Source organism: Eschrichtius robustus, chromosome 20 (assembly GCF_028021215.1).
Source record: "Eschrichtius robustus isolate mEscRob2 chromosome 20, mEscRob2.pri, whole genome shotgun sequence".
NCBI classification, from domain to species: domain Eukaryota; kingdom Metazoa; phylum Chordata; class Mammalia; order Artiodactyla; family Eschrichtiidae; genus Eschrichtius; species Eschrichtius robustus.
In genome coordinates this window covers 58,227,131-58,250,311 of record NC_090843.1, presented here as the reverse complement: position 1 = coordinate 58,250,311, position 23,181 = coordinate 58,227,131, and the positions used below count along the sequence as shown (strand labels likewise).

Below are 23,181 nucleotides of genomic sequence, written 5' to 3'. Positions count from 1 at the left end.
CTGCATTGGAGCGCGGAGTTTTAGCCACTGGACCACCAAGGGAAGTCCCCATCCTCCCGTACACTTTAAATCATCTCTAGATTACTTATAATACCTCATACAATGTAAATACTATGTATTTAGTTATAAAAACAATGTAAATGCTATGTAAATATTAGTTGCTGGTGTGCAGTAAATTCAAGTTTTGCTTTTTGAAAGTGTCTGGAATTTTTTTTTCTCGAATATTTTTGATCCACAGGTGGTTGAGTCCACAGATGCAGAACCCGTGGGTATGGAGGGCTGACTATAAGATCGAAACATTTCTTAATATGAAATACCGTGTGAATCCATATCCTGTCAAGTCTGTTCTCGAGCTAACCAAATAATTCAGGGGCACATAGAAGGACCCCACCCTCCTCACAGAATCTAGTAAACTGTCCTTCAAACACCCACCTAGGACCAGGCCCTAAGAATCGTATCTACCATCATCCCCGCCCCACATTGGGCTCCAGAGCTGGAAAGCTGTGTGTGGGTCCCAAGGTACCATCCTTCAGTTTAATCTAAACTGTACTACGGGTTTTTCAGCGTTTGTACTACGAAGTTGGGGTCTTTCACACTTTCACACTAATGTCATTTTCTTCTCTAATATTGTTTCTCTTTGTTCATTTTGGTGAGTATTAGGATGAAAGTTTTCACAATCATGGCTTTTTTTCCTTGCCAGCACTCTAGTCTTTTATACACGTTTCAAAGCCATAAGAGTGACGATTACAGCCGTAACATGTGGCCTGGCTGGAGCAGAATCTGTCCATCAGAATCCTACTAGCGCCATCTGAAAGAATTATCTGCTCCTTAAACACAAAACTGTCTCCCCAACAATCAAATTTTTACTGAAACTCTTTATACAATAACTTACTCTTTTATTGAAAGTGTTTTTCTGATTATTAAGTAATACATACTTGTTTTAGAACAGCTGGAAAATACAGAAATGTATAAAGAAGAAAATAAGAATCATCCATAATTCCACTACCAACCAGAGCTAATCACTCTGTGGGTTTTACTCTTGAAACACCGAGCTTTAGCTCTCTAATGCTTCTGAAACCTAGCCACAGACTGTTTTCTTTCAAAGCACTCGTGTCTTTTTCCACAGAATATAAAATAGAAACATAAAAAAACATACTCAAATAGAACAATGAGGTTTCTTCACAAAGTGGTTTCCTGTAAATCCTCCATTTCCAAGTTTCTATGAGTCAGAGACTCTAAAACAGACTACTGAGATTTATTAAAATAATAATAATAAAAATAAGAGACCAAAGAAGAGAAAGGCCAGGGGCTTATCTCCAGATCCCCCCCCGGCTCCTCACGCTACCAGGGGCAGGGTGCCCACTCTTCTTCCGAGCTGGAGGTCTTTCAGTCTTAGGGGCTGTAGCGAGGCGGCGAGGGAGAGCCTGGGAGGGAATCTGAGAGTTGAGGGAAAAGAGGAAAAAAAGGTCAGTGTCGCGTCCTCTCAACCGCCCCCCTGCCACTGAGGAAAGGCATCGTGCGTGGGGAGGGCCAGAGTCAGTCAGCAAAGGGGAAGGGCCATGCTACAGAAAATGGGACCTGGGATTGGAGGGGTCGGGCGACAGAGGACAGAGCCAGCTGGCGGGTGTGCAGAGGGCGAGGCATGAGCCAGTGAGAGCCCGCAGCCCCTCGCCCCCGCCCTACTTTCCCTCACCTCTTTCCGGGGCATGTCACCCAAGCGGGAGTCTGTGTTCCTTCTGGGGGCATTATCCCCTCGGCTGTCAGTCCTGCCATACAAATCAAGGGATGAGGATGGGCAGCTGTTCCCCGCACTCTCCCCACACGGGGTGCACGAACTACTCCCCAGTTCTGTCTCTTAAGAATAAGAACAAACAAGACAGACCCGGGGATCAAACAGGAGGAAACATTAGTGGAATCAAATACTGAGTTATACTAGATTGTCACAATCCTAGGACTCTCAGTTCTGAGCTGCAGGGTAAAGAGGAAAAAACTAAGGTAGAAAAACATGGAGAAGAGATTTTTTTTTTTTAAGAAGTGAAAAAAAAAAAAAACCAGACAAACAGAAAAGTAGAGACAAAAGACGGGTGGGGAGGAGTGAGAGCTGGAGGAGACTCTGATCTATATCCCACCCTCACTTCTTCCCCAGAGAAGGACGGAAGCTGCTACTCACAGGACAACGCGCGCTCTCCACTCCTCCTGCCCACAATCCAGGTCCCATCCACCTAGGCCCTCCTCCCCTCCCTCCCAGGCTGGTACCCGCTGTGTTCCAGCCTCTTCAAGTAAAGCAGCAGATCCTCGGCAGGCAGTGCCCCCCAGCCCCGAGCTTGGTACAGTCGTAACAGCTGAGACACCTCCATCAGCTGCCTCGAGGGTGCGAGCCCATCTCCACCTGAGAGACACATCAGTAACGGTCGTCATCCTAGGCCCTCCCCCAACCCTATCCCAGCTCTCGGCATCCAGAAGGGCCTTCAGTTCCAGGTACCAGCTCCACACCCGAGACCTACCCTTTTTATCTGCCGGTAAACCATGACCTGCTTACCTCTCTCTGGGGAGCCAACGCTGGGACCGCTGCTCTGCGAATGGGCTGAGGGAAGCTCATGGACCCGGAAAAGGCTGGACGCCATGGCTAAGGGCACTTTAGTTTTATGGACCGGGGGTGGGAGGCGTGGCGCCTGAGGGGCTTCCTCCCAAGATGGGGCAGTCAGAGGACCTAGCAAAGGAAAGAGATTCAAATCAGGAAATGGGGCAAAATCCAAGGAATTCTGCCACCTTAGCCTTCGTGGGGCTTCGTCACTTTTGCCAGCTCCTGAAGACCCGTCCCTGGTAACCGGATCGCTCACCCCCTCCAGGCCTGGCCCCAAGCTTCTTCAGAGGTGGTGCTCACCAGACTTAGGGGGCAGCAGGTCGTTGGAGGGGTTCTCGTTGCTCTGGGGCGCTGTCTCCAGCAGCTGGGGGGAAAAGACAGTAAGGTTCCCTGAGGACCGCTGAAGAAAGAGACCTCAGTGTCTGAGGGAAGCGGCAACTGGGGAAGTAAGAGCTGGGGCTGGTCACCTAAGTTCCAGAAGGAACTACTGCAACTGGGAGAGGCAGAAGCTGGGACGAAGTCTTAGTCCTAAAAGGCGGATGAAGTCAGAATCCTAGTCTCCCAGAGTAGAAAGAGAAACTGAGGAAGGAGAGGAGAAAACAAGGTGGAATGGGTGGGCCCTCTTACCTGGTGCAAAAAATGCTTGAGGCCCTGCAGCTGGGAAGGGGGCGGCAGCCCTTGCTTCAGGAAGCCATCCCCGTCAGGCCCAGGATCTTCCTCAGGGAATGGCCGCTCTGCCCTGTGATCGGGATGGAAGCTCCCAGCTGCAGAGAAGGCCTCAGCTGTAAAGTGAAACAGGGGCGTGTGCTGTAGGGGAGGGGGTTCTCCGCAAATCAGCTCACCAAAGGCCTGGAAGGAAGGGGCCTATTAAATGTAACAGGGGCAGCACAGCCAGGAGAAGCTGGTCACAGTGGAAAACAGCTGGAGAGGGATGAACTGAAGGCAACTGAGAGCTGGCACAGCTGAGTTCTACGACAGAAGTGTAGACGGAAGGGGAAGGCTATGGTACTCGGCTGCTGAATAAATAAATACCACCGCAGCACAGAATGGTTTAAGATCGATAGACACGTTCCGGCTCCTTCACCAGAACGTGCCCTCTTTCTTAATTCTACCTGGGTTGTCATGTTTACACCACACAGAGCACCGTCTTCCCCACAAGTCACAGCTGACTAAACCACGCGTGGCCACCACTCAAGGTCAGCCGATCCAAGGGATGGTTACCAACCCAACAGATCGCCTCTCCTTAAACTGGACCTAAGAAACAGAGGCGCCAATGTCTCTGTAAGGTTGTCTAGAGTCTTTCTGGAGTCAGTGTCATGGCTGCTCAAACTCACGTGCAAACCAAACTTGTGAGAGCAAGAACCTGAGGGAGAGAGAGGGCTGGTCGACCAAGAGGAAGGAGCAGATGCCGGGGAGGCAGAGTCCAGAGCCCACGCAGGCCCCAGTAGACGAGGAACAGCTGCCCAGTTCCTGGCAGCGCCCCTGAACCAACCCCAGTTCTCATTAAGCACAGATACATCACATTTCCATAAGCGTCACTCCCTTTATTTGAACAAACGAGTGGATTTCTGCTCCTTGCAATTTATGGTCACTAAGTGATGTGGGGAACGAAATGCTCAAGTCCCGGACAGAAAGGAAGCTAGGTTAAGAGGGAGCGAATCCGTGTGGGTAAGGAGAACCCCAGTGACTTCTGTCCCCAGTCACCTGAGGATGAGGTGAGATCCGGCTTTGGCTCCAGGGGCTGGAAGGAATGCTGGCTCTGGAAAGTGGGGCCCAGCAGGAGGCTAAGATCTGGGGAGGGGCTGCAGAGAACAGGTGGCAGCACCCTGGGCAGCTCTTCCTGCGCTTCCCGGCTCTGCTGCAATACGGGCTTCAGGGCCACGGCCACGGGGGGCACAGTCCAGATGCTCCTCTCCCCCTTCTCCGGCTCCTGGGGCCCAGGGCTGGAGGGGCTGGCAGGAGGAACCTGGGCACAAGAGAGGGTGCACTTGAAGAGACGAGACATGGCACAGACACTTTAATAAGATTACAAATTAGTAGAACGTCCTTAAAAGGAGGTTTGGGAACATTTATCAAACTTCTATCAAATTTTAAAATGCTTATTTTTGAACTTACAACTCCATTTCTAGAAATTTTATAGATATACTTGCACAAAGACATATATTAATGATATTTTTTGCAGCACTGTTTGTAGAAGCAAAATACAGGAAACAACATTAATGTCCACCAATAAGCACTTGGTTAAGTAGAAAGTCACAAAACTGTGTACAGAAGGCTACTGTTCGGGGGCGGCACTCGAGACACCAGTAACAGCCGCTGCTTCTGGGGGGAGGAACCGGGAGACCGAGGTGCAGGGACGGGATGGAGATTACTTTTCACCGTATACCTTTTTGAACAGTTTGGATTTTTTTTCTTTTTTACCATGTGCATGTCATCATCTATTCCAAAAAAGATTTTAGCTAATAACAAACATTTAATAATTAAAAGAAGGAAGTAGGAGATGCCAACATAGGGGTGAACTATGGACCGCCCTTGGCGGGGAGCTAGATTTCCAGAGAAGGGGTCTAAACGCAATCCTGAGCAGCGTACCGGGGGGCTGGGCGGCAGGGCGGCGGTGCTGAGCAGGCGGCTGGCCTCCTCCCAGTGCGCCTGCAGCAGGGCCTGCAGCCGCCCCACCAGCTCCCCCCGCTGCTCCTCCAGCCGCTGGCTCCCAGCCTGCAGCTCCCGCACTCGCGCCTGCTCCCGGGCCAGCCTGAGGGCAAGACGCAAGAGGCGATGTCGGGCTTTTAAAAAAGCAGGGACTCGGAGAAGAGGAAGAACCAGAGGGGAATACGGAACACGTGAAACTGTGGAAGGCGCTGGGGCCAGGGCGGGAGGGGCCAGGGCTATGGAGGAAGGGGCCCTTGGCCACTCCCTCGGGACTGCGGCCTCACGGGGAGACCCGGGGCGGCACCTGAGCTCATGGTCCTGAGCCACCTGCTGCTGCCTCTCCTCCCGTTCTGCCATCTCCACCTTGAACTGAGCCAACTGAGCGGACAGCTCCTGCTGGTGCTGTCCGTGTAGCTCCTGCAGCTGCTTCCTGAGAGGACACAGGCGAGAAAAGAGGACTGAATCTTGAGACAGAAGAACTAATCAAGTAAGAAACAGCCAGAACGCGTGCACGTGAGAGTGAGCCAGCCAGCCGGCCAGCCCAGCCGCGGCACAGGGGCGTTCAGCAAAGAGGACAGCTGGTATCTTAGGGTGGGTTCCCCAGAAGCAGAGACGGAGATGAGGATTTATGGGAAAGTGGTTCATTTAAGAAGCATTTCTAGAAAAGAACTGGCAGGGGACTAGGGGTGAAGGGGGGAGGAGGCTCAACCCCCCAGGGCGGCTCCGGAAACGCTGCAGGTCGAAGCTCACCACTGTACCCACCGGGGGCAAGGGAGCTGGAAATGTATATTCCTGTGGCCCTCACTCATTGGTTAAGTGCTGCTTCCTATGGGGTGAAAATGGAAAACCCCCAAACACGTCTGGCTCTCCCTGTGAACCTGAAGGCAGCTCTCCCACCGAGAGACTGACAGCAGCCAGTGCGTTGGAAGACAGTAAAGGGTCTGGGCCGGGCCCCGACACCGCGTGCTGCGGCTGGGGAGACGCAGCAGCCAGTGAGCCCCACGTACCTGTGATGCTCCCTCAGGCAGGCTGCTTGACGCAGGCTGCTCTCCTGAGCCTGCGCCAGCCGCTCTGTCACCCGCTGCTCCAGCTGCACGGCCAGCTCTGACTCCATCTGGATCCGCTGGCTTTCACACCGGGCCTGGGAGTAAGGGAAGGCAGGGTCATTGTCAGCTCGGTTCTGTCTGGGCTTAGAAGAGGATGGAGGATATAAGGTAGACAAAAAAATCCACGTACCAACGCTACCTCGTATGCCTAAGAGATAAAGAAACAAGAATTTCGCCACAAGGAGTGAAAGAGGTTTCCTTTCCTTAGTAAACCATGAGGTGCGCACACCTTATGTGTACACAAAAGTAAAAATGACTTTGGACAATAGAAATATCTTTTTTTTAGACAAAAGAAAAGTTAGGTAGAACAATCACGTGTTACACGTGTCTGAGGTAACACATGCAATATTCCTGGGGTACCACCTGAAACCCGGGGAGCATTCAAAAAATGTCCGTGTTCCCTCCTCCTAAAGCAGAATCATTGTCTATTTTCTCACCTCATAATCCTTGTCAACTCACTGAAATCTGACTTCCACTCAGAGTCCTGCATGGCAAAGAACTTAATTTCTGAATCCCGCAGTGGTTATTTCTCACTCTTTATCTTATGTGATCTCACTGCAACACCTGCCACCTACATCAGCTTTTCCTTCTAAAACCATTTTCCCCTTCACTCCTGTGATACCACCAGCCACACAATCTCATTCTATCCGATTGTTCTTCAGTCTCAGCTGACTGCTCCTCCTCCAACTGCCCATCAAGGCAGAATAGAATGCTTCCTTGAGTTCTGTCTTCAGTTTTCTTTTTGACCACATGCTACCATTCTGGGTCACTGATGCTTTTACCTGTGTAGAGCAAATGTCTAGCATTTAGGCCATGTTTTTTGCTACCGTTTATACCTTAAAACACTTTCTATATCTCTCTCTTTAGCCTGGACCTTTCTACTAAGCTTTAAGCCCATATACCCAGAAACCTACCGTATATGCCTCAAATAGAACACATCCAAAATTGAGCTCATTTGTTTTTCTACCCTCAAACCTTTTCCTATTATATTTCTTGCCTTAGTTAATGGCACCACTCTCCACTGAAACACCCAACCTATTTGAAACCTGGAGTTATTCTTGACTCCTCCCACATCTTTGCCCCTCCCACCGGTCATTTCATTCTATTCAATACTAACAGCTCTCTAATTTACCCTTCTGCTCACTACTACATTAATTCAATATTACTTCAAGTCTAACTGATCTCCCTGACTCTATTCTACCCTCCACCCTCTCTCATTCCGGCCCTAGTGGATGCTCTACTTTGTGCCTGAGTGAATATTCTAAAGCACAAAGATGCTCAATTTATTTCCTTGTTTGAAATCCTTCAAATGTCCCTACTGTCTAAGGAATAAAGTTCTGGCTGCTTAAACTGGCTTATAAGGCCCTTTATGATCTCCCACTCATCTATCTCATCTCTCCCAAATAGGTTCCAATCAAACCAAACTCCTTACAGTTACCTAAATTCTTTTTTTTAATTTTAAAAAATTGTGGTAAGAAACCCATAATACAAACTTACCTGCTTAACCATTTTTAAGTGTACAGTTAGGTAGTATTAACTATATTCATGTCGTTGTACAGACCTGTAGAAATTTTTCATCTTGTAAAACTGAAACTCTAGGGCTTCCCTGGTGGCGCAGTGGTTAAGAATCCACCTGCCAATGCAGGGGACATGAGTTTGAGCCCTGGTCTGGGAAGATCCCACATGCCGCGGAGCAACTAAGCCTGTGCACCGCAACTACTGAGCCTCTGGTCTAGAGCCTGCGAGACACAACTACTGAAGCCCACACGCCTAGAGTCCATGCTCCGCAACAAGAGAAGCCACCGCAATGAGAAGCCTGCGCACTGCAACAAAGAGTAGGACCCGCTAGAGAAAGCCTGCGTGTAGCAGCGAAGACCTAACACAGCCAAAAAATAAACAAATAAATAAAATTAAAAAAAAAAACAAACCTGAAACTCTATACTCACTGAACAACAACTCCCCATTTCTCCCTCCCCAGTCCTTAACATCACCACTGTTTCTGTTTCCATGATTTTGACTACTCTAGATGCCTTGTTACCTAAATTCTTTTTTTTAGTTTCATGTATACAACATAGTGATTCAATATTTTTATACATTATAAAATAATCACTACCCTAAATTTTTTTAATGAAAAAACTTAATATATACTCCATCTGAGCCAGCAATTCCACTTTAAAGAATCTATCCTACAGAAGGGGTGCCAAAGATTTATGTACAATGATGTTCACTGCAGCACTATTTTCTTCTTTTTTTTTTTTTTTGGCCACAACGTGTGGCTTGCGGGATCTTAGTTACCCAACCAGGGATCGAACCCATGCCCCATGCAGTGGAAGCACGGAGTCCTAACCACTGGACCACCAGGGAATTCCCTGCAGCACTATTTTTAATAGTGAAAAAAACTGACATCAGTGTAAATTTCTCATCAAAAGGAAAATGCTTAAATAAACTATGATTCATCCATTTACAGCAATATTATATAATTCTTAAAAATAACATCTATACATCTTAATTTAATTCTTAAAAATAACATACATCTATATGTATTGACATGGAAAGATGTCTAAGATATATTATGAGGTAAAAACAACAAGTTGCAGCGAATGCATATACATTTTTTTAAAGCACCAGCCCAGAAACCCATATGAAAAGGTTCTAAAAGGACACAAAGTGATGTGGGAAGGGAAGGCAACCGTTTACTTCTGTAATATTTGACCTTGTATTACAGATAACTTTTACATCTTAAAAATATTTTTTAGAGTTCTCTGGGGAGACTACCTTGACCCATCCATGTAGAATTGACGACTCCTTTCTCTGTCTTTGATATTTACCTCTGATAAGTTAACTTTGAGAATTTAAACAGAAACTGAGTTTGACTTTAAAACTAGCTGACAAAAAAACAAACAAACATGAAATGCGGAAAAAATAATGAATCTAAAAGATGACAAGAAAGGAGAGGAAAATAAACATTGAATAAGCAAGACAAAATAAGATATAAAGTTAAGACATGGATTCAGCTATGAATAAACTAATTAAATTAAATGAATTTAATGCTCCAGCCAAAAGGCAAATATATAAAGGTTGAAAGTAAAAAGGTTAGAAAAATATTTCTCAGGGAAACTTTTATTTTTTTTAAAGATCAATATAGATCTATTAATATTAGGCAAGATTAGACTCTAAGGCAAAAAGCCTTGTAAGAGATAGAGTCATCTCATAAGGATAAAACACTCAATTTACCAGGAAAGATATAGCAATTTAAAAAATTATATGTATCTAATCATAACAGAGCCTCAAAATGTATAAAGCAAAAATTGACAGACTACAGGAGAAATAGACAAATCTACACTCAGTGAGATTTTTAATAGAAAAAAAATAAAAAAGGATATAATGACTTAAACAGCATAGTTAACAAACTAGACAAATATACAAATAGACATATAAAACTTCACCAAACAACTATAAAATACATGTTTTTAAGCACACATGAAATATTTAGAAAACTTGACCATATATTAAGGGATAAGTCTCAACAATTTTCAAAGAATTTAAATAATAAAAATAGTATATTCTCTCATGATATCCACAAGAAACTCTCCAATGATGGGGGTGGGGACAAGAAAAGAGAGGAAGGGGGGTGGGAAGGGGCAGAGAGAGAAAGAGGTGCAGACAGACAACAGACAAATGTAGCAAAATGTCAATTGATGAATCTAAGTGTACTCATTATACTTACTATTCAAGCAACATTTAAGATAGAAATATTTCAACACAAAAAGTCGGGTGGAACGTACATAAATAAGTAATTTTTTAAAAGACCATGCTCTCTAATCACAAATATTTAAGCTATAAATCAATAATATATAATTAGAAAACCCTATACGTTTGGAAATAACCCCGGAGATCAAAAAGTAATCATATAAAAAAATAATATTATTCTGGGGACTTCCCTGGTGGTGCAGTGGTTAAGACTCCTCGCTCCCAGTGCAGGGGGCCTGGGTTGGATCCCTGCTCAGGGAACTAGATTCCACATGCACGCCACAACTAAGGAGCCCACCTGCCACAACTAAGACCTGGCACAACCAAATAAATAAATATATTTTTTAAATGAATATTATTCAGAACCAAACAATAAGGCAAATATCACATGAGACAAGTTGTAGGATGCACTTAAGTTAGTACTTATGGAGGAACTTAGAAGAAGCAAGCATTCATCTTAAGAAGATTTTAAAAAGAACAACAGAATAAAATCAAAGAAAATATAAGAAATGAAAGAAAGTACAGACATTAATAAAACAGAAAAAAAAAGATCAACAAAGCCAAAAGTTAATTTTCTGAAAATATATTTAATTAAATCACGAGTAAGATGGTTTTAAAAAGAGATGATGAGGGCTTCCCTGGTGGCACAGTGGTTGAGAATCTGCCTGCTAATGCAGGTGACACAGGTTCGAGCCCTGGTCTGGGAAGATCCCACATGCTGTGGAGCAACTAAGCCCGTGAGCCACAACTACTGAGCCTGCGCGTCTGGAGCCTGTGCTCCTCAACAAGAGAGGCTGCGATAGTGAGAGGCCTGCGCACCACGATGAAGAGTGGCCCCCACTTGCCGCAAATAGAGAAAGCCCTTGCACAGAAACGAAGACCCAACACAGCCAAAAATAAATAAATAAATAAATTTAAAAAAAAAAAAAAAGAGATGAGAGAAATGACACAAATGAACAATATCTGGAATGAAAAAGTAGAAAAGATGCCAGGGACATTAAGATAAAATTATGAACAACTTTAAGTCAATAGATTAGAAAATTTAGACTGAATAGATATATATACGAGAACACCAAAAATAATTCAAGAAGAAATACAAAGCCTAAATATTTCTTTCTTTTTTTTTTTAAAGGATTGCTTTTCTTTTTTTTTTTAATGTGTACCATTCTTAAAGTCTTTATTGAATTTGTTACAATGTTGCTTCTGTTTTATGTTTTGGGCCATGAGGCATGTGGGATCTTAGTTCCCTGACCAGGGATTGAACCCGCACCCCCTGCATTGGAAGGCGAAGTCTTAACCACTGGACCGCCAGGGAAGTCCCCCTAAATATTTCTGGAAACATTCAAGAAGCAAAATCAAGTCAAATACCAAGTATTCAAGAAATACATATTAAATCCAACCTTACAAACTATTTCAAAGTATAAGAAGAGAAGGAGGAGATCATGTTTCTAGTACTGGCAGATTGTTATTCAGAGTAACTGTTGTGCTGAACAAAAACAAACAAGTTGAATAAGATATTTTTTAAATATATGTATATACATGTATATCTCTTCCTAAAAAGTATCAAAGAGGTAATGAAACAGTACGGAATTACTAGGTCAAAGTAAAGGAAAAATGGGAGCCTAGCCAGGCTAGCAAGCACGGTAGATTAAAAAAAAAAAAAGAAATCTTAAAAATAAATAAATAAACAAACAAATAAATAAAGAGACATGTACACTTTTTTTGGCAGGAGGGAGTCCAGACATTTAAGAAAATCTGTTAGATCACAGGTTAATCACAGAGATAATGGAACAGAAATGTCAATTAACACACACAAGAAATACCATTTGCAAAAACCATTTGGAAAAGTCACTATACAAACAGACGGCTGCAGCTGTCAAAAGAAATCCCTGAGGAGGGAGAAAATATTATTTCCAGAGTTACTACATTATAATACTCAAAATATACAGCTCTCAACAAAAAATTACAAAACATACCAAAAAAAAAACATGAAAATATGACTCATTCAAAGGAAAAAGAGAATATAACAGGAACTCTTCCTGTGGAAGCCCAGACATTGGGATTACTAGTCAAAGACATAAAATCAACAGTCTTAAATATGCTCAATGAGCTATTTAGACAATAAACTAAAGGAAATCAGAACAAAGTATGAACAAATAGGGGGTGTCAATAAAGAGATTTAAAGAGATTGAAATTATAAACAGGAACCAAATAGAAATTCTGGAGCTGAAAAAGTACAACTGATGATATGAAAAATTCACTAGATACCACTATACACTTACTAGAATGGCCAGAATCCAGAACACTGACATGCTAAACGTTGGTGAGGATGTGGAACAACAGAAACGCTCATTCATTGCTGATGGGAATGCAAAATGGTACACTCACTTTGGAAGACACTATAGTGGTTTCTTACAAAACTAAACGCGCCCTTACCGTATGACCCAGCAACCACACTCCTTGGTATTTACCCAAAGGAGTCCACACAAAAAACCTGCACATGAATGTTTACAGAAGTTTTACTCATAACTGCCAACACTGGGACTTCCCTGGTGGTCCAGTGGCTAAGACTCTGCACTCCCAATGCAGGGGGCCCTGGTTCGATCCCTGCAGGGAACTAGACCCCACATGTCACAACTCAGAGTTTGCATGCCGCAACTAAAAGATCCCACATGCTGCAACTAAAGATCCCTCATGCTGCAACTAAAGATCCCGCAGGTGGCAATGAAGATCCCGCATGCCGCAACTAAAACCTGGCACAGCCAAATAAATAAATAAATAAATAAATATTTTTTAAAAAACCAACAAAACTGCCAACACTTACAAGCAACAAAGATGTGTAGGTGAAAAGATAAACTGACAATGGAATATTATTTACCACTAAAAAGAAGTGAGCTATCAAGCCATGAAAAGACATGGAAAAAAATCATATCACTAAGTGAAAGAAGCCAATCTGAAAAGGCTACATACTATATGATTCCAACTATATGACATTCTGGAAAAGGCAAAACTATGGAGAAAGTAAAAAGATCAGTGGTTGCCAGAGATTAAAGGGAGGAAGCGATGAACAGTGAAACTAAGTATGACACTATAAAGGTGGATACATGTCATTATAAATTTGTCCAAACTCATATAACGTACAACAGCAAGAGTGAACCTTAATGTTAACTATGGACTCTAGGTGACAATGATGTGTCAGCTGTAACAAACGTACTACTCTGGTGGGAGATGCTGCTAATAGGGGAGGCTGTGGGGGGCTGCAGTTAGGAAGCATATGGGAAATCTCTGTACCTTCCACTCAATTTTGCTGTGAACCTGAAACTGCTCTAAAAAATAAAATCTATTTAAAAAAAAATCACTACAGGGGCTCAATGGCAGATGTGAGCAGGCAGAAGAAACGATCAATGAACTTGAAGATAAGCAACTGAAATTATCCCATCAGATGAGCAGAAAGAAAAAAGAATGAAGAAAAATGAATAAAACCTGGGGGACCTCTGGGACATCATCAAACATACCAACATATGCATTAGGGAAGTCAAGAGAAACAGAGAAAAATATCTGAAGAAATAATGGCCAAAAACTTCCCAAATTTGATAAAATTCATAAATCTACACATCCCAGAAACTCAACAATCTCTAAGCAGGATAAACTCAAAGAGATCCACACTGACACATTATTGTCACACTATCAAAAGCCAAACACAAAGAGGGAATCTTGAAAGCAACAAGAGAGAAGCAATTTGTCACTTACCAGGGAGCCTCAATAAGATTAATAGCTGATTTCTCCTAAGAAATCATGGAGGCCAGAAAGTAGTGGAATGACATGTTTTTTTGTTTTTTATAATTTATTTATTTTATTTATTTTTGGCTGTGTTGCGTCTTCGTTGCTGCGCACGGGCTTTCTCTAGTTGCGGCAAGTGGGGGTTACTCTTCGTTGCTGTGCGCGGGCTTCTCATTGCAGTGGCTTCTCTTGTTGCGGAGCATGGGCTCTAGATGCGTGGGCTTCAGTAGTTGTGGCATGCGGGCTCAGTAGTTGTGGCTCACAGGCTCTAGAGCACAGGCTCAGTAGTTGTGGTGCACGGGTTTAGTTGCTCTGCAGCATGTGGGATCTTCCCGAAACAGGGCTCAAACCCGTGTCCTCTGCATTGGTGGGCGGATTCTTAACCACTGCGCCACCAGGGAAGTCCCAACATGTTTTAAAGAAAAACGACTGTCAACTAAGAATTCTATATGGGGAGGGCGGGGGGAATGTGAGGAAAATCCTTCAACAATGAAGAAGAAATTAAAACATTCCCTGATGTAGATAGAGCTAAGGGTGACCATTACTAGTGGACCTGCCCTACAAGAAATTCTAAAGGGAGTCCTTCAGGCTGAAATGAAATGAAATTAGACAGTAACTTGAAGCCATATGAAGCAACTGATAAAGGTTGCTACACAGGCAAATATAAACCTATATTACTGTACTTTTGGTTTGTAACTCCTTTTTTCCAATATGATTTAAAAGGCAAAGGCATAAAACAATAGTTACAAATCTGTAACAATAACAATATGAAGGGGGAGGGACAGAGACATATAGGAACAGAGTATACGCTACTGAAACTAAAGTAGGTATTATCCAAACTAGATTATTACTTTAAGATGTTAATTGTAATCCCAAGGTAACCATTCAGAAACTAACTTTAAAAATATACAGAAAAGGAAAGAGGAAAAGATAACAGTATACTACAAAAATATCAACAAACTATCAAAAAAAAAAAAAAGGCAGTAATGGAGGAACTGAGGAACAAAAACATTTAAGACATACAAAATACAAACAGCTAAATGGCAGAAGTCCTTCCTTAACAGTAATTACTTTAAATGTAAACGGATTAAATGTTCCAATTAATGGGCAGGAATTGACATAATGGATTAAAAGAAAAAAACACGATGCACCTATACATTGTCCGCAAGAGACTCACTTTACAAAGACACAAAAAGGTTGAAAGTAAAAGGATGAAAAAAGATAGTCCATGCAAATAGTAAACAAAAGACAGGGTGGGGGCTGTATTAATATCGGACAAAATAGATTTTAAGCAAAAAGGTTATATTAAGAAGATATAGCAGTTATAAATATATGTGTACCTAATAGAGCCCCAAAATTTATGAAGAAAAAAAATGACAGAATTGAAGGGAGAAAACAGACAGTTCTACAACCACAGTTGGAGACTTCAATACCCCACTTTCAATAATCGATGGAACAATAACGAAATGGAGGACATGAACAACACTAAAGCCAGGCGCTACTTTGGGATTTAACAGTAAATAGACAAAAATCATTGCCCTCATGCAACTTACAAAAAATAAACAAGATACACTATGGGGGAGGTGGAGTGGGGAAATGGGTGAAATAGGTGAAGGGGATCGAGAGGTACAAACCTCCAGCTATAAAATAAATAAGTCACAGGGATATAATGCACAGCATAGGGAATATTCAATGATATTGTAATAACTTTGAATGGTGATAAATGGTAACTAGACTTATCATGGCAATCACTTTGTAACATATATAAAAATATCAAATCACTGTGTTGTACACCTGAAACTAATATAATATTGTAAGTCAATTATATTTCAATTTTAAAAAATTAAATACTAAGTAAAATAAATAAAAAGGTATATTATGTAGTATAGTAGGAGAAAAATTAAACAGGAAAGGGAACAGGGATTGTCAGAGGTTGCAGATTTTACTCAGTGTGATTGGGCAAGAACTCACTAGGAAGATGACGTCTGAGTAAAGAGTAGCTCTCCTTACTCTAAATTCTTATTTATCATACTCCTTCAAAAATGTGTGTGCTAGACAAACTCCCCATCTATCTGGTGAGCTCCTTGTTGGCCGGGGCTATTGTGTTAGGACTATCCCAGCACAGAGCTTACATAGAAGGACCATTCGATAGGTTTACTGAATGCCCACATAGACACGCACAGCTAGCATCAGTTCAGGGGGTACAGCAGCGTATAAATTGCTACCGAATTTTTTACTAACGTCTTCACCCTTGGCCCTCCCTGATAAATTAGTTTCCATGTGGTCAGCCCTCCAACTCAATGGGCCAGGTGAAAAGTAAAAGCGTGTTCTCTCAAACACTGGCCTCACTAACCCAGAAACTGGGTGTCTCCTTAAGTCAACCATTATAATAAGGAAAAGTCTCTCAGAAACTCATTAATGTGCCCTTACCACACATTTTATGCATAAAAACAGAGGCCCATAAAGGTCAAAATTCTAGTTAGAAATGGGAGTGTTTGCACTGACTCCTGAAAGTCACTCTGCCTCAGACCTACGTCTTCTCACCAGGAACTCTCCTCAAGAACCTCTGCCTCCTGACCTGCACCAGGCTCATCTCCAGCTGCAAGGCGTCTCTCTCTCTCCGAGCTGTGTCCAGCTCTCCTTCCAACCGCCGCACCTCGGACTGCACCAATGCCAGCTGCTGCTGGGCCTCCCGGGCTGCCTGGGCCTCCCTCTGGGTGTTCCCGTAAGAAAGAGAAATCAAACTTAAGTTTGTACCTCATTGCCTGTCTCCCGGTTACCTCTATTCCCCGATTCATCCTCCCGTACCCTAAAAACCAAGCTTCCTCTCTCCTCACATGTGACCTATTTCCTCATCTCTGTTGAATCTCACTCTTCGGCCCTCCATGTATTTGATGCCCCCAGCCCTTCCTGCAGGCCCTACGCTCTCAGTCTTCTCTCCCACATATAGTTCTTCACTCTCCATCCCAGTCCACTACATCGCGTTTTCTGACGTCCGTCTCATTCAATTATTTTGTCCTTCATCTGTTCCCCCATTCCCCAAGTGCCGCTTTTACCTTCTCCCTTTCCAGCTGAGCCTGGCTCTCCTCCTGCAGCGCCTGGTAGCATTCCTTAAGCTGGTGCTCCTGCTGGGCCCAGGTCTGCCGTTCTTCTTCTAGGGCCACCTGAAGTGTCTCCAACTGTTGACGCTCACTGAGTTGCCCAGCCCGAGCCTCATCCCGTTCTTCCTGCAGGGCCCGGCACCGCTGCTGTTCCAGCTCCAAGCTCAGGGTCAGAGCTTGCCTTTCCTCTTCCTATAGCCCCAGGAGAAAACCAAGATCCCTAGCATGCCCTCAAGAGACCAGCAATCTGCCCCCTTACCCCCATACAGTGTGCCCGCTGAGAATTACATCCGTTAAAATACAATAGTTAACAAGCCCACAAGATTATAATATGGTAAATAAGAGCTTCTGTTCCAGAGTTAGGTAGATTTGGGTTCAAATCTCAGTTTGAATCCCAGCTCTGCATTTACTTTGTGTTCTGAGGCACACATCCTTATCTGTAAAGTGGGCATATTACAGTCTACCTTGTGAGGATTAAAGTTAAAAGCGTATGTAAATAATTTAGCAGTGTCTCTGGCATGTAGTAAGTACTCAATATACAATAGCTATCACCATCGTCATCAAAAGAAATTCCACAAAGACTATAAAATCCAGCCTGCAATCGTGTACTAGCCAACCAGCAGCCTCCATCAGCGCTCTTGGATGTAGCCTGTTAGGAATATAAGTACCAGCATGCATGTAGCAAGCATGTGTCAGGCATGCAAGAAATTCTAAACCTGGCTACTAATTCATATGGGTAATCATCTTATCATTTCAGCAATTAGAAACTTGAGTAAGTCTCATCCCATACCTTTTCTGGTCTGCCATAGACCAGGGTTCTCAAACCTGGCTGAACGAAATCACCTAGGAAATTTCTGAAAATACTTAGGCTCCCCAACCCCCCATATATCAAAAACTCTGGGAAAGGGTCAGAAATCTGTATTTAAAAATAATTATCCAAATGATTTTAATGAGGATACAATCTGCTGAGTCTCTCAAACTTACTTGGTGGCAGAGCTTACTTTCTGTAGAATATCTAGCAGAACTAGTGTTTTTGTTTTTCTTTTAAATCTTCTTTTATGTATTTATTTATTTATTTATTTATTTGACCATGCCACCGAGGCATGCGGGATCTTAGTTCCCTGACGAGGGATTGAACCCGTGCCCCCTGCAGTGGAAGCACAGAGTCTCAACCATTAGACCTCCAGGGAAGCCCCCAGAACTTGTGTTTTAAAGAACACACTTTGCCCTGGTGCAACCCAAATTATGAACTCCCACAATCCATCAAAAGCCCGTATCCCTCTAGAAGTAATTAACAGCCTCTACTGGAATTAACCCAGGAAGCATTCTCACCAGTGTCTCTCTTTCCCGTTGCTGCAGTCTGGCACCTTCTTGCTCACGATTCAGGGCCTCCATGGCCTCAGAAAGGCTTTGTTCCAGGCGGGTTACTGTCTTTCAAGGAGAGAGGAACACAGGACAGAGGAACTGAGGGGAATCCCGGCACTTCGAAAATCATTAACAACGTAAACTCTAAAAGCAAGAGTGAACTAAATGACTTGGGGGCCAGAGAGAAGACCACATGGCGTGAGGAAAGCTGAGAAGGCATCAACCATGCAAGTCTGACAGCAGAAACACTGAAGGGAGAGGAAGCGAGGAGAACTGTCAGGCCAGCTACGGCAAGACTGAGGTCAATGTGTCAGGAGCCCTGATTCCAGAGCTGTTTCTACCCTCTCCCATCCAGCCGTCGGTGACCTAGGTTCTAAAGCCCCGTGACCCAGGTTGCACACCTCCTGCTGCTTGCTTCTAGTGAGTTCAGCTGCCTGGCGCTCCTCCTGGAGTCCCCGAAGCACCTCTGTCCGCTCAGCTTCATGCCGGTTCCAGCCCTCCACCACGCGGGCCAGGGTCTCAGGAAAGTCAGATAGAATTTCAAATAATTTTTTTGCCCTCTTTCTGCCCACAGGGGCAGGGTCAACAGCCACCTTCTTCCAGTGGTCAGTTAACCCACCACTTACCCAGCTCCCAATATGAACAAAGAAATGTTGGTTGGCCTCCCCCTATTCACTATTCCTTGGTGTCCCCCATGGAGAGACCCACCCACATTCCGCTACCCTGGCACCTTGTCCAGTTGTTCAATCATGATATCTTTCTTGCGGTCGGCAGTCACGGCCACAGCTAACTGTTGCTGAAGCTCTAGCACGCGGGTCTGCAGGCTCTGAATATGGCGCTCACAATGCTGGGAAGAAGGATGAGGAGTCTGGGTGTTGCCATCCTTAGTTTGACCAAAGCTCCAAACTTTCCAGCTCCTCTACAGGGGAAATGGGCTGGAGACAGGGAGCCTGGGTCCCAGGAACAGAACAGGTTTGGGGAAGGAGAATCAGGAATTCTGGAGCCTAAGACCTCCAACACCTTCCTCTCCACCTCAGGAAGCAGGGGCTTAGTTTCCAGCCTCTTCCCTTTTCCAGATCTCCTGGGAAAAATTTCCATGAACCTTTTGGCAGGGGTGCAGCAGCCCATGCTGCAAAGAGTGAGAAGTTACTCCTGCCCTAAGAAGCATATTGGACACAAGGATTCAACATGGCAAGGATAAAGGGGAAAGCCTTTCATTCATGGCCAGGCAGTTTAAAATGGAGGAAGAGAAGGTTCCAAAAATGACAACACAACCAATAATTCTGACTCTTCCTCTGCCTTGTCCCTCTCTCTGCCCCCTTCAGATAGGCTGAGGCTCACAGAAACAAAGCTCATTATATCACTGGTAGCTTTGCACAAGCCAACAAAGTTTGTTGTTCATTCACCAAACATGCACAGAGTATTTCTATGTGTTCGGTATATTCTAGACTTTAGGAAGAAAGTGCTGAACAAGATAAGGTGTGACCTGCATGGAGCTTAGGTTTTAGAGGGGGAAAACAAACAAGATATATCAGACTTTGATAAACTACATGAAGGAAATAACAGAATGATCTGAGGGAATAATACCTGGAGGGGAGGTGTGCCATTATAGCTAGGATGGTCAAAGAACGCCTGCCTTCCAGCAGAGCCATTTGAGCAAAGTCCCAGCCTGCAGGCCCTTAACCTTCAGCCCCTTTTCTAATCTTTGCTGCTGTCAAAAGGAAGCCTTTATATCTCACCTTGCGACGGGTATGCTCTGAATCCAGTGCATCTCTCAGCCCCTGAAAATCCGGGGGATTGAGTGGGGGCCCTGACCGAAGGCTGGTGTAGCGGGGAAACAACTCTTCCAGGGCTTGGGCTGAGCTAGATGGAGATAAGTCGTGCAGGGGCCGGGTGCTGAGCAAATCAGGTAGAGAATATTAGGGTTGGGAAAGCTTTTGAGATCCACTAGCCCAACTGTGACATTTTACAAAAGAGGAAACTGAAACTCAGGGCAGGAGACTTGCCCAAAGTTACAAAGCTAGGTAGATAAGTGATAGAGCCATAGATAGCACGCAGGTTCTGTGATTCACTCTATAGTGCTCCTTCCTTTATTCCACACTCCCTGCAGTACAAGTCTCAGCAGAAACAAACTAGCTCTTCTGGAGGAAGAAGGACTAGAAGTTGGGAGAGAGCCAGGTACTAAGCAGCAGATGCCCATGTTCCCAAAGGAGGAAAGGGGATAGAAGAAAGGAGAGAAAGGATGAAAACTGAAAGCTAAGTGACAAGCATCTTAGGTCCTTAAGAGATACAAAAGCAGTAAAGGGAGAGCTAAGCACTAGAACACTTGGCTTTCCAAGAAAGAAAGGAAGTCAGCTAGGAGAACCCCAAGGAAAACTCACTTAAGTAAGGTGGCCGTGCTGTCACTGTCAAAGGAGTCCTCTTCCCGTCTCTCTGAGCCGGCACCTGGAGTAGCGGGATCCCCTGTGGGCAGCCAGAGAGGTCCACAGCCAGGGTCAGGTAAGGACAGGAACAGGGACCACTTGAAGAAGAGGTCCTTCCTTTCTACTTCACCCACTCCTCCTGCCCTCTCCCAAAGAACGGGAACCTTTCCTCCAGAAATCTCTTATCTCCGAGGTCTAGGTCGCCACCCCCCACACACCCTGCTTCCTTTCTCCACTTTTTCCCACCCCTTAAATCTAGGTTCTCCTTTATAGGGAAGGGGTTCACTCACGATAGGCCGAATCTCGTGAGGTTTGGAGCATGCTCTGGAGTTGACCCCGAACACTTTCCATCTCAAAGATATGCTTGGAACCATCCTAGAAAAAGCAACATGGAAATCAGATGCAATAATCCATAATCTACCTACCGCCAGAGTAGATGGCATCCAGTAGCCCCTAAGGCCCAAGAATTTTTACTCTCACACCTGGGAAAACAAGAAAAATAGAACTGACCTAGTAAGAAACTCAAATGTCTACAGAAGCCAGACAGGTAATGTAAATGAATTAATTAGGCACCTTAAGACAAGAGTGGTGAGGATTCTTGCCAACTAGAGAGCAAATATCCTGTCTAAAGACTCTGTAGTCCATGGCTATCAGTTTTTCAAACTCTAGGCGGCCTAACCAGTCTGCAGATTGGTTATGATACCTGCTCTATCTGACCCTATCTATCTATAACATGTATAATTGATTAAACTATGTTTTAATGATTTACATGCCAAATTTTGAGCCATATGATCAAAATAGTTTTGAGCTGGAAGGATCTAGCATATTTTCCTTAAGTCCCTAGTTCCCTCTTGGGATGAAGAAACCTTATCCTCACTCCCAGCACCCACATCCCAGTTAAAGCACAGCAACCTATCCCACAGGTGTCTCTGAAGGAAAAAAAAAAAAAGAGCTAGTAGTTTCACAACTTTCCAAATTATGGTGGCCCAGGCCACTCTCTCTCTCATAAACATTTGTTCCCAGGAACAAGCATGACTGACTGTGTAGTTAAAAGGAATTTGGAATCCAACAATAGGAGTTCAAGTCTCAGTAAAGCTATTTTTTTTTTTACCACCCCCAATCCCAAGACCCTAGAGGTTTCCAAGACACACCTCCCTCACCTTTTTCTTCAAGTTGTTCTCCAATCCAACCGACAAGCTGTGACTCAGCTCTTGGGCCAAGCCATCTAACACCTCATGAGGAGGTGGGAAGGTGGTGGGCAAAAACAGCTGGGCTCGGGCTGTGCTCTCTGCCTGACGACTGAGGTGCAAAGAAGTATACAGCTGTGAGGTCACCTCAGAGGATGCTTGGTTCAGCCCAGGGGCTTCTGATGAATCACTCAGGAGATCCTTGGCCCGGAGAGGCGAAGTGGGGCTGGTAGCTGATGTTGCCATGAGTACAGGGAAGAGACAACTGGAGACAGCAGAGCTGGGAACTCCTGGTTCTGCTTTAGGAGAGCCCAGGGGGAAAGTCCCCCGAGAAGGAAGATTTGGGAGAAAGGAGGAAGACTCCAAGTGAAGGATTCTTGTTGAATGAGGGTATGGAGCCTTTCTGGTTAGAGGAGAGGTTTCCAACGGTTCCAGAGGCCATGGGAGAGGGCAAAAGGATTTCTTTCCACAGCTCCTGGTAACAGTGGAAAAAGGAGGGTGCAGCAAGGAGAGGGTGGGGACAGAAGACCTGTTGCAGTTCCTCTGGAGCGCTGAAAGCTGCAGATCAACTTCTGGCACAGGCTATCACTGGTCAACTGAGCTCTTAAGTTTTCACACCCAGAACGTGCAAACTGAAACGGACCCAAATCCAATAGAGGCCTAATTTCCGTCCAGCTGCCTTATTTGCCCCTCAACTGGCTGTGGTCTCAGAGGGGCAGGAACCTCATGCTCCCCACCTCCCCTCTCCTCCCACTGCACCCGTTCTACCCAGGGTCAACTCTCTAGTATATCCCCTCCCATCCCTCCTGTCAAGAAAGCCATAGCAAGGTCCCTAGAATCCCTCCCTCCCTACTATCCCCAAAGAAACTTGGTGAACACTCAGTCACGCCCTCAGACGTCCGTAAAAAGTACGCCGCGCTCAAGCCTAGCCTGAGATCCCCTACCCCGACCACCCCGTTCCAACTACTCTCCACACCTCCAGTCCTCGGCCACGCAGTCGGCCAAGGTGGGGACAAGGGACTGCCCCCCTCCTCTAAGCCCCAGTTCGGCAACACCAAGACACCCCCCTTCCCGCGCCCTACCCCACAATCAAAACCGTTGGCAGCCTCCCGCCCACCGCCCGCAGCCCCGCCTCACTCGCCTCGATGACGTCACCAGCTCAGGACACCTTGTTTTCAGCCGCTCTCACAGCTTCTGGAGCCGGAGAGCCTGGACGCGCATGCGCGTATCCGACGG

The 23,181-nt window shown here is 44.8% G+C and overlaps 1 protein-coding gene across 5 annotated transcripts; it reads right to left on the bottom strand.

Annotated features, from left to right (window-relative positions):
- Nucleotides 1–903: 903 nt before the first annotated feature.
- On the bottom strand, nucleotides 904–23,177 carry CNTROB (centrobin, centriole duplication and spindle assembly protein). 5 transcript variants are annotated; one of them, XM_068530994.1, is made up of 20 exons: nucleotides 23,087–23,177; nucleotides 21,919–22,420; nucleotides 21,049–21,133; nucleotides 20,717–20,798; nucleotides 20,075–20,231; nucleotides 19,066–19,182; nucleotides 18,737–18,853; nucleotides 18,303–18,401; nucleotides 16,926–17,162; nucleotides 16,448–16,582; nucleotides 6,241–6,374; nucleotides 5,538–5,663; nucleotides 5,174–5,336; nucleotides 4,289–4,550; nucleotides 3,212–3,366; nucleotides 2,885–2,948; nucleotides 2,540–2,710; nucleotides 2,257–2,389; nucleotides 1,694–1,766; nucleotides 904–1,436 (listed from the first exon to the last, which is right to left on the bottom strand). In XM_068530994.1, the coding sequence occupies exons 2-20, from the start codon at nucleotides 22,189–22,191 to the stop codon at nucleotides 1,311–1,313; spliced, it is 2,709 nt and encodes a 902-aa protein (XP_068387095.1). In that variant the 5' UTR covers nucleotides 22,192–22,420; nucleotides 23,087–23,177; the 3' UTR covers nucleotides 904–1,310. The 5 variants fall into 5 exon arrangements, 4 of the variants coding, with proteins under 4 accessions (XP_068387095.1, XP_068387094.1, XP_068387096.1 ...); XM_068530993.1 differs by having other exon boundaries at nucleotides 21,919–22,577; nucleotides 23,087–23,175; XM_068530995.1 differs by lacking the exon at nucleotides 23,087–23,177 and adding an exon at nucleotides 22,922–22,978.
- Nucleotides 23,178–23,181: the final 4 nt, after the last annotated feature.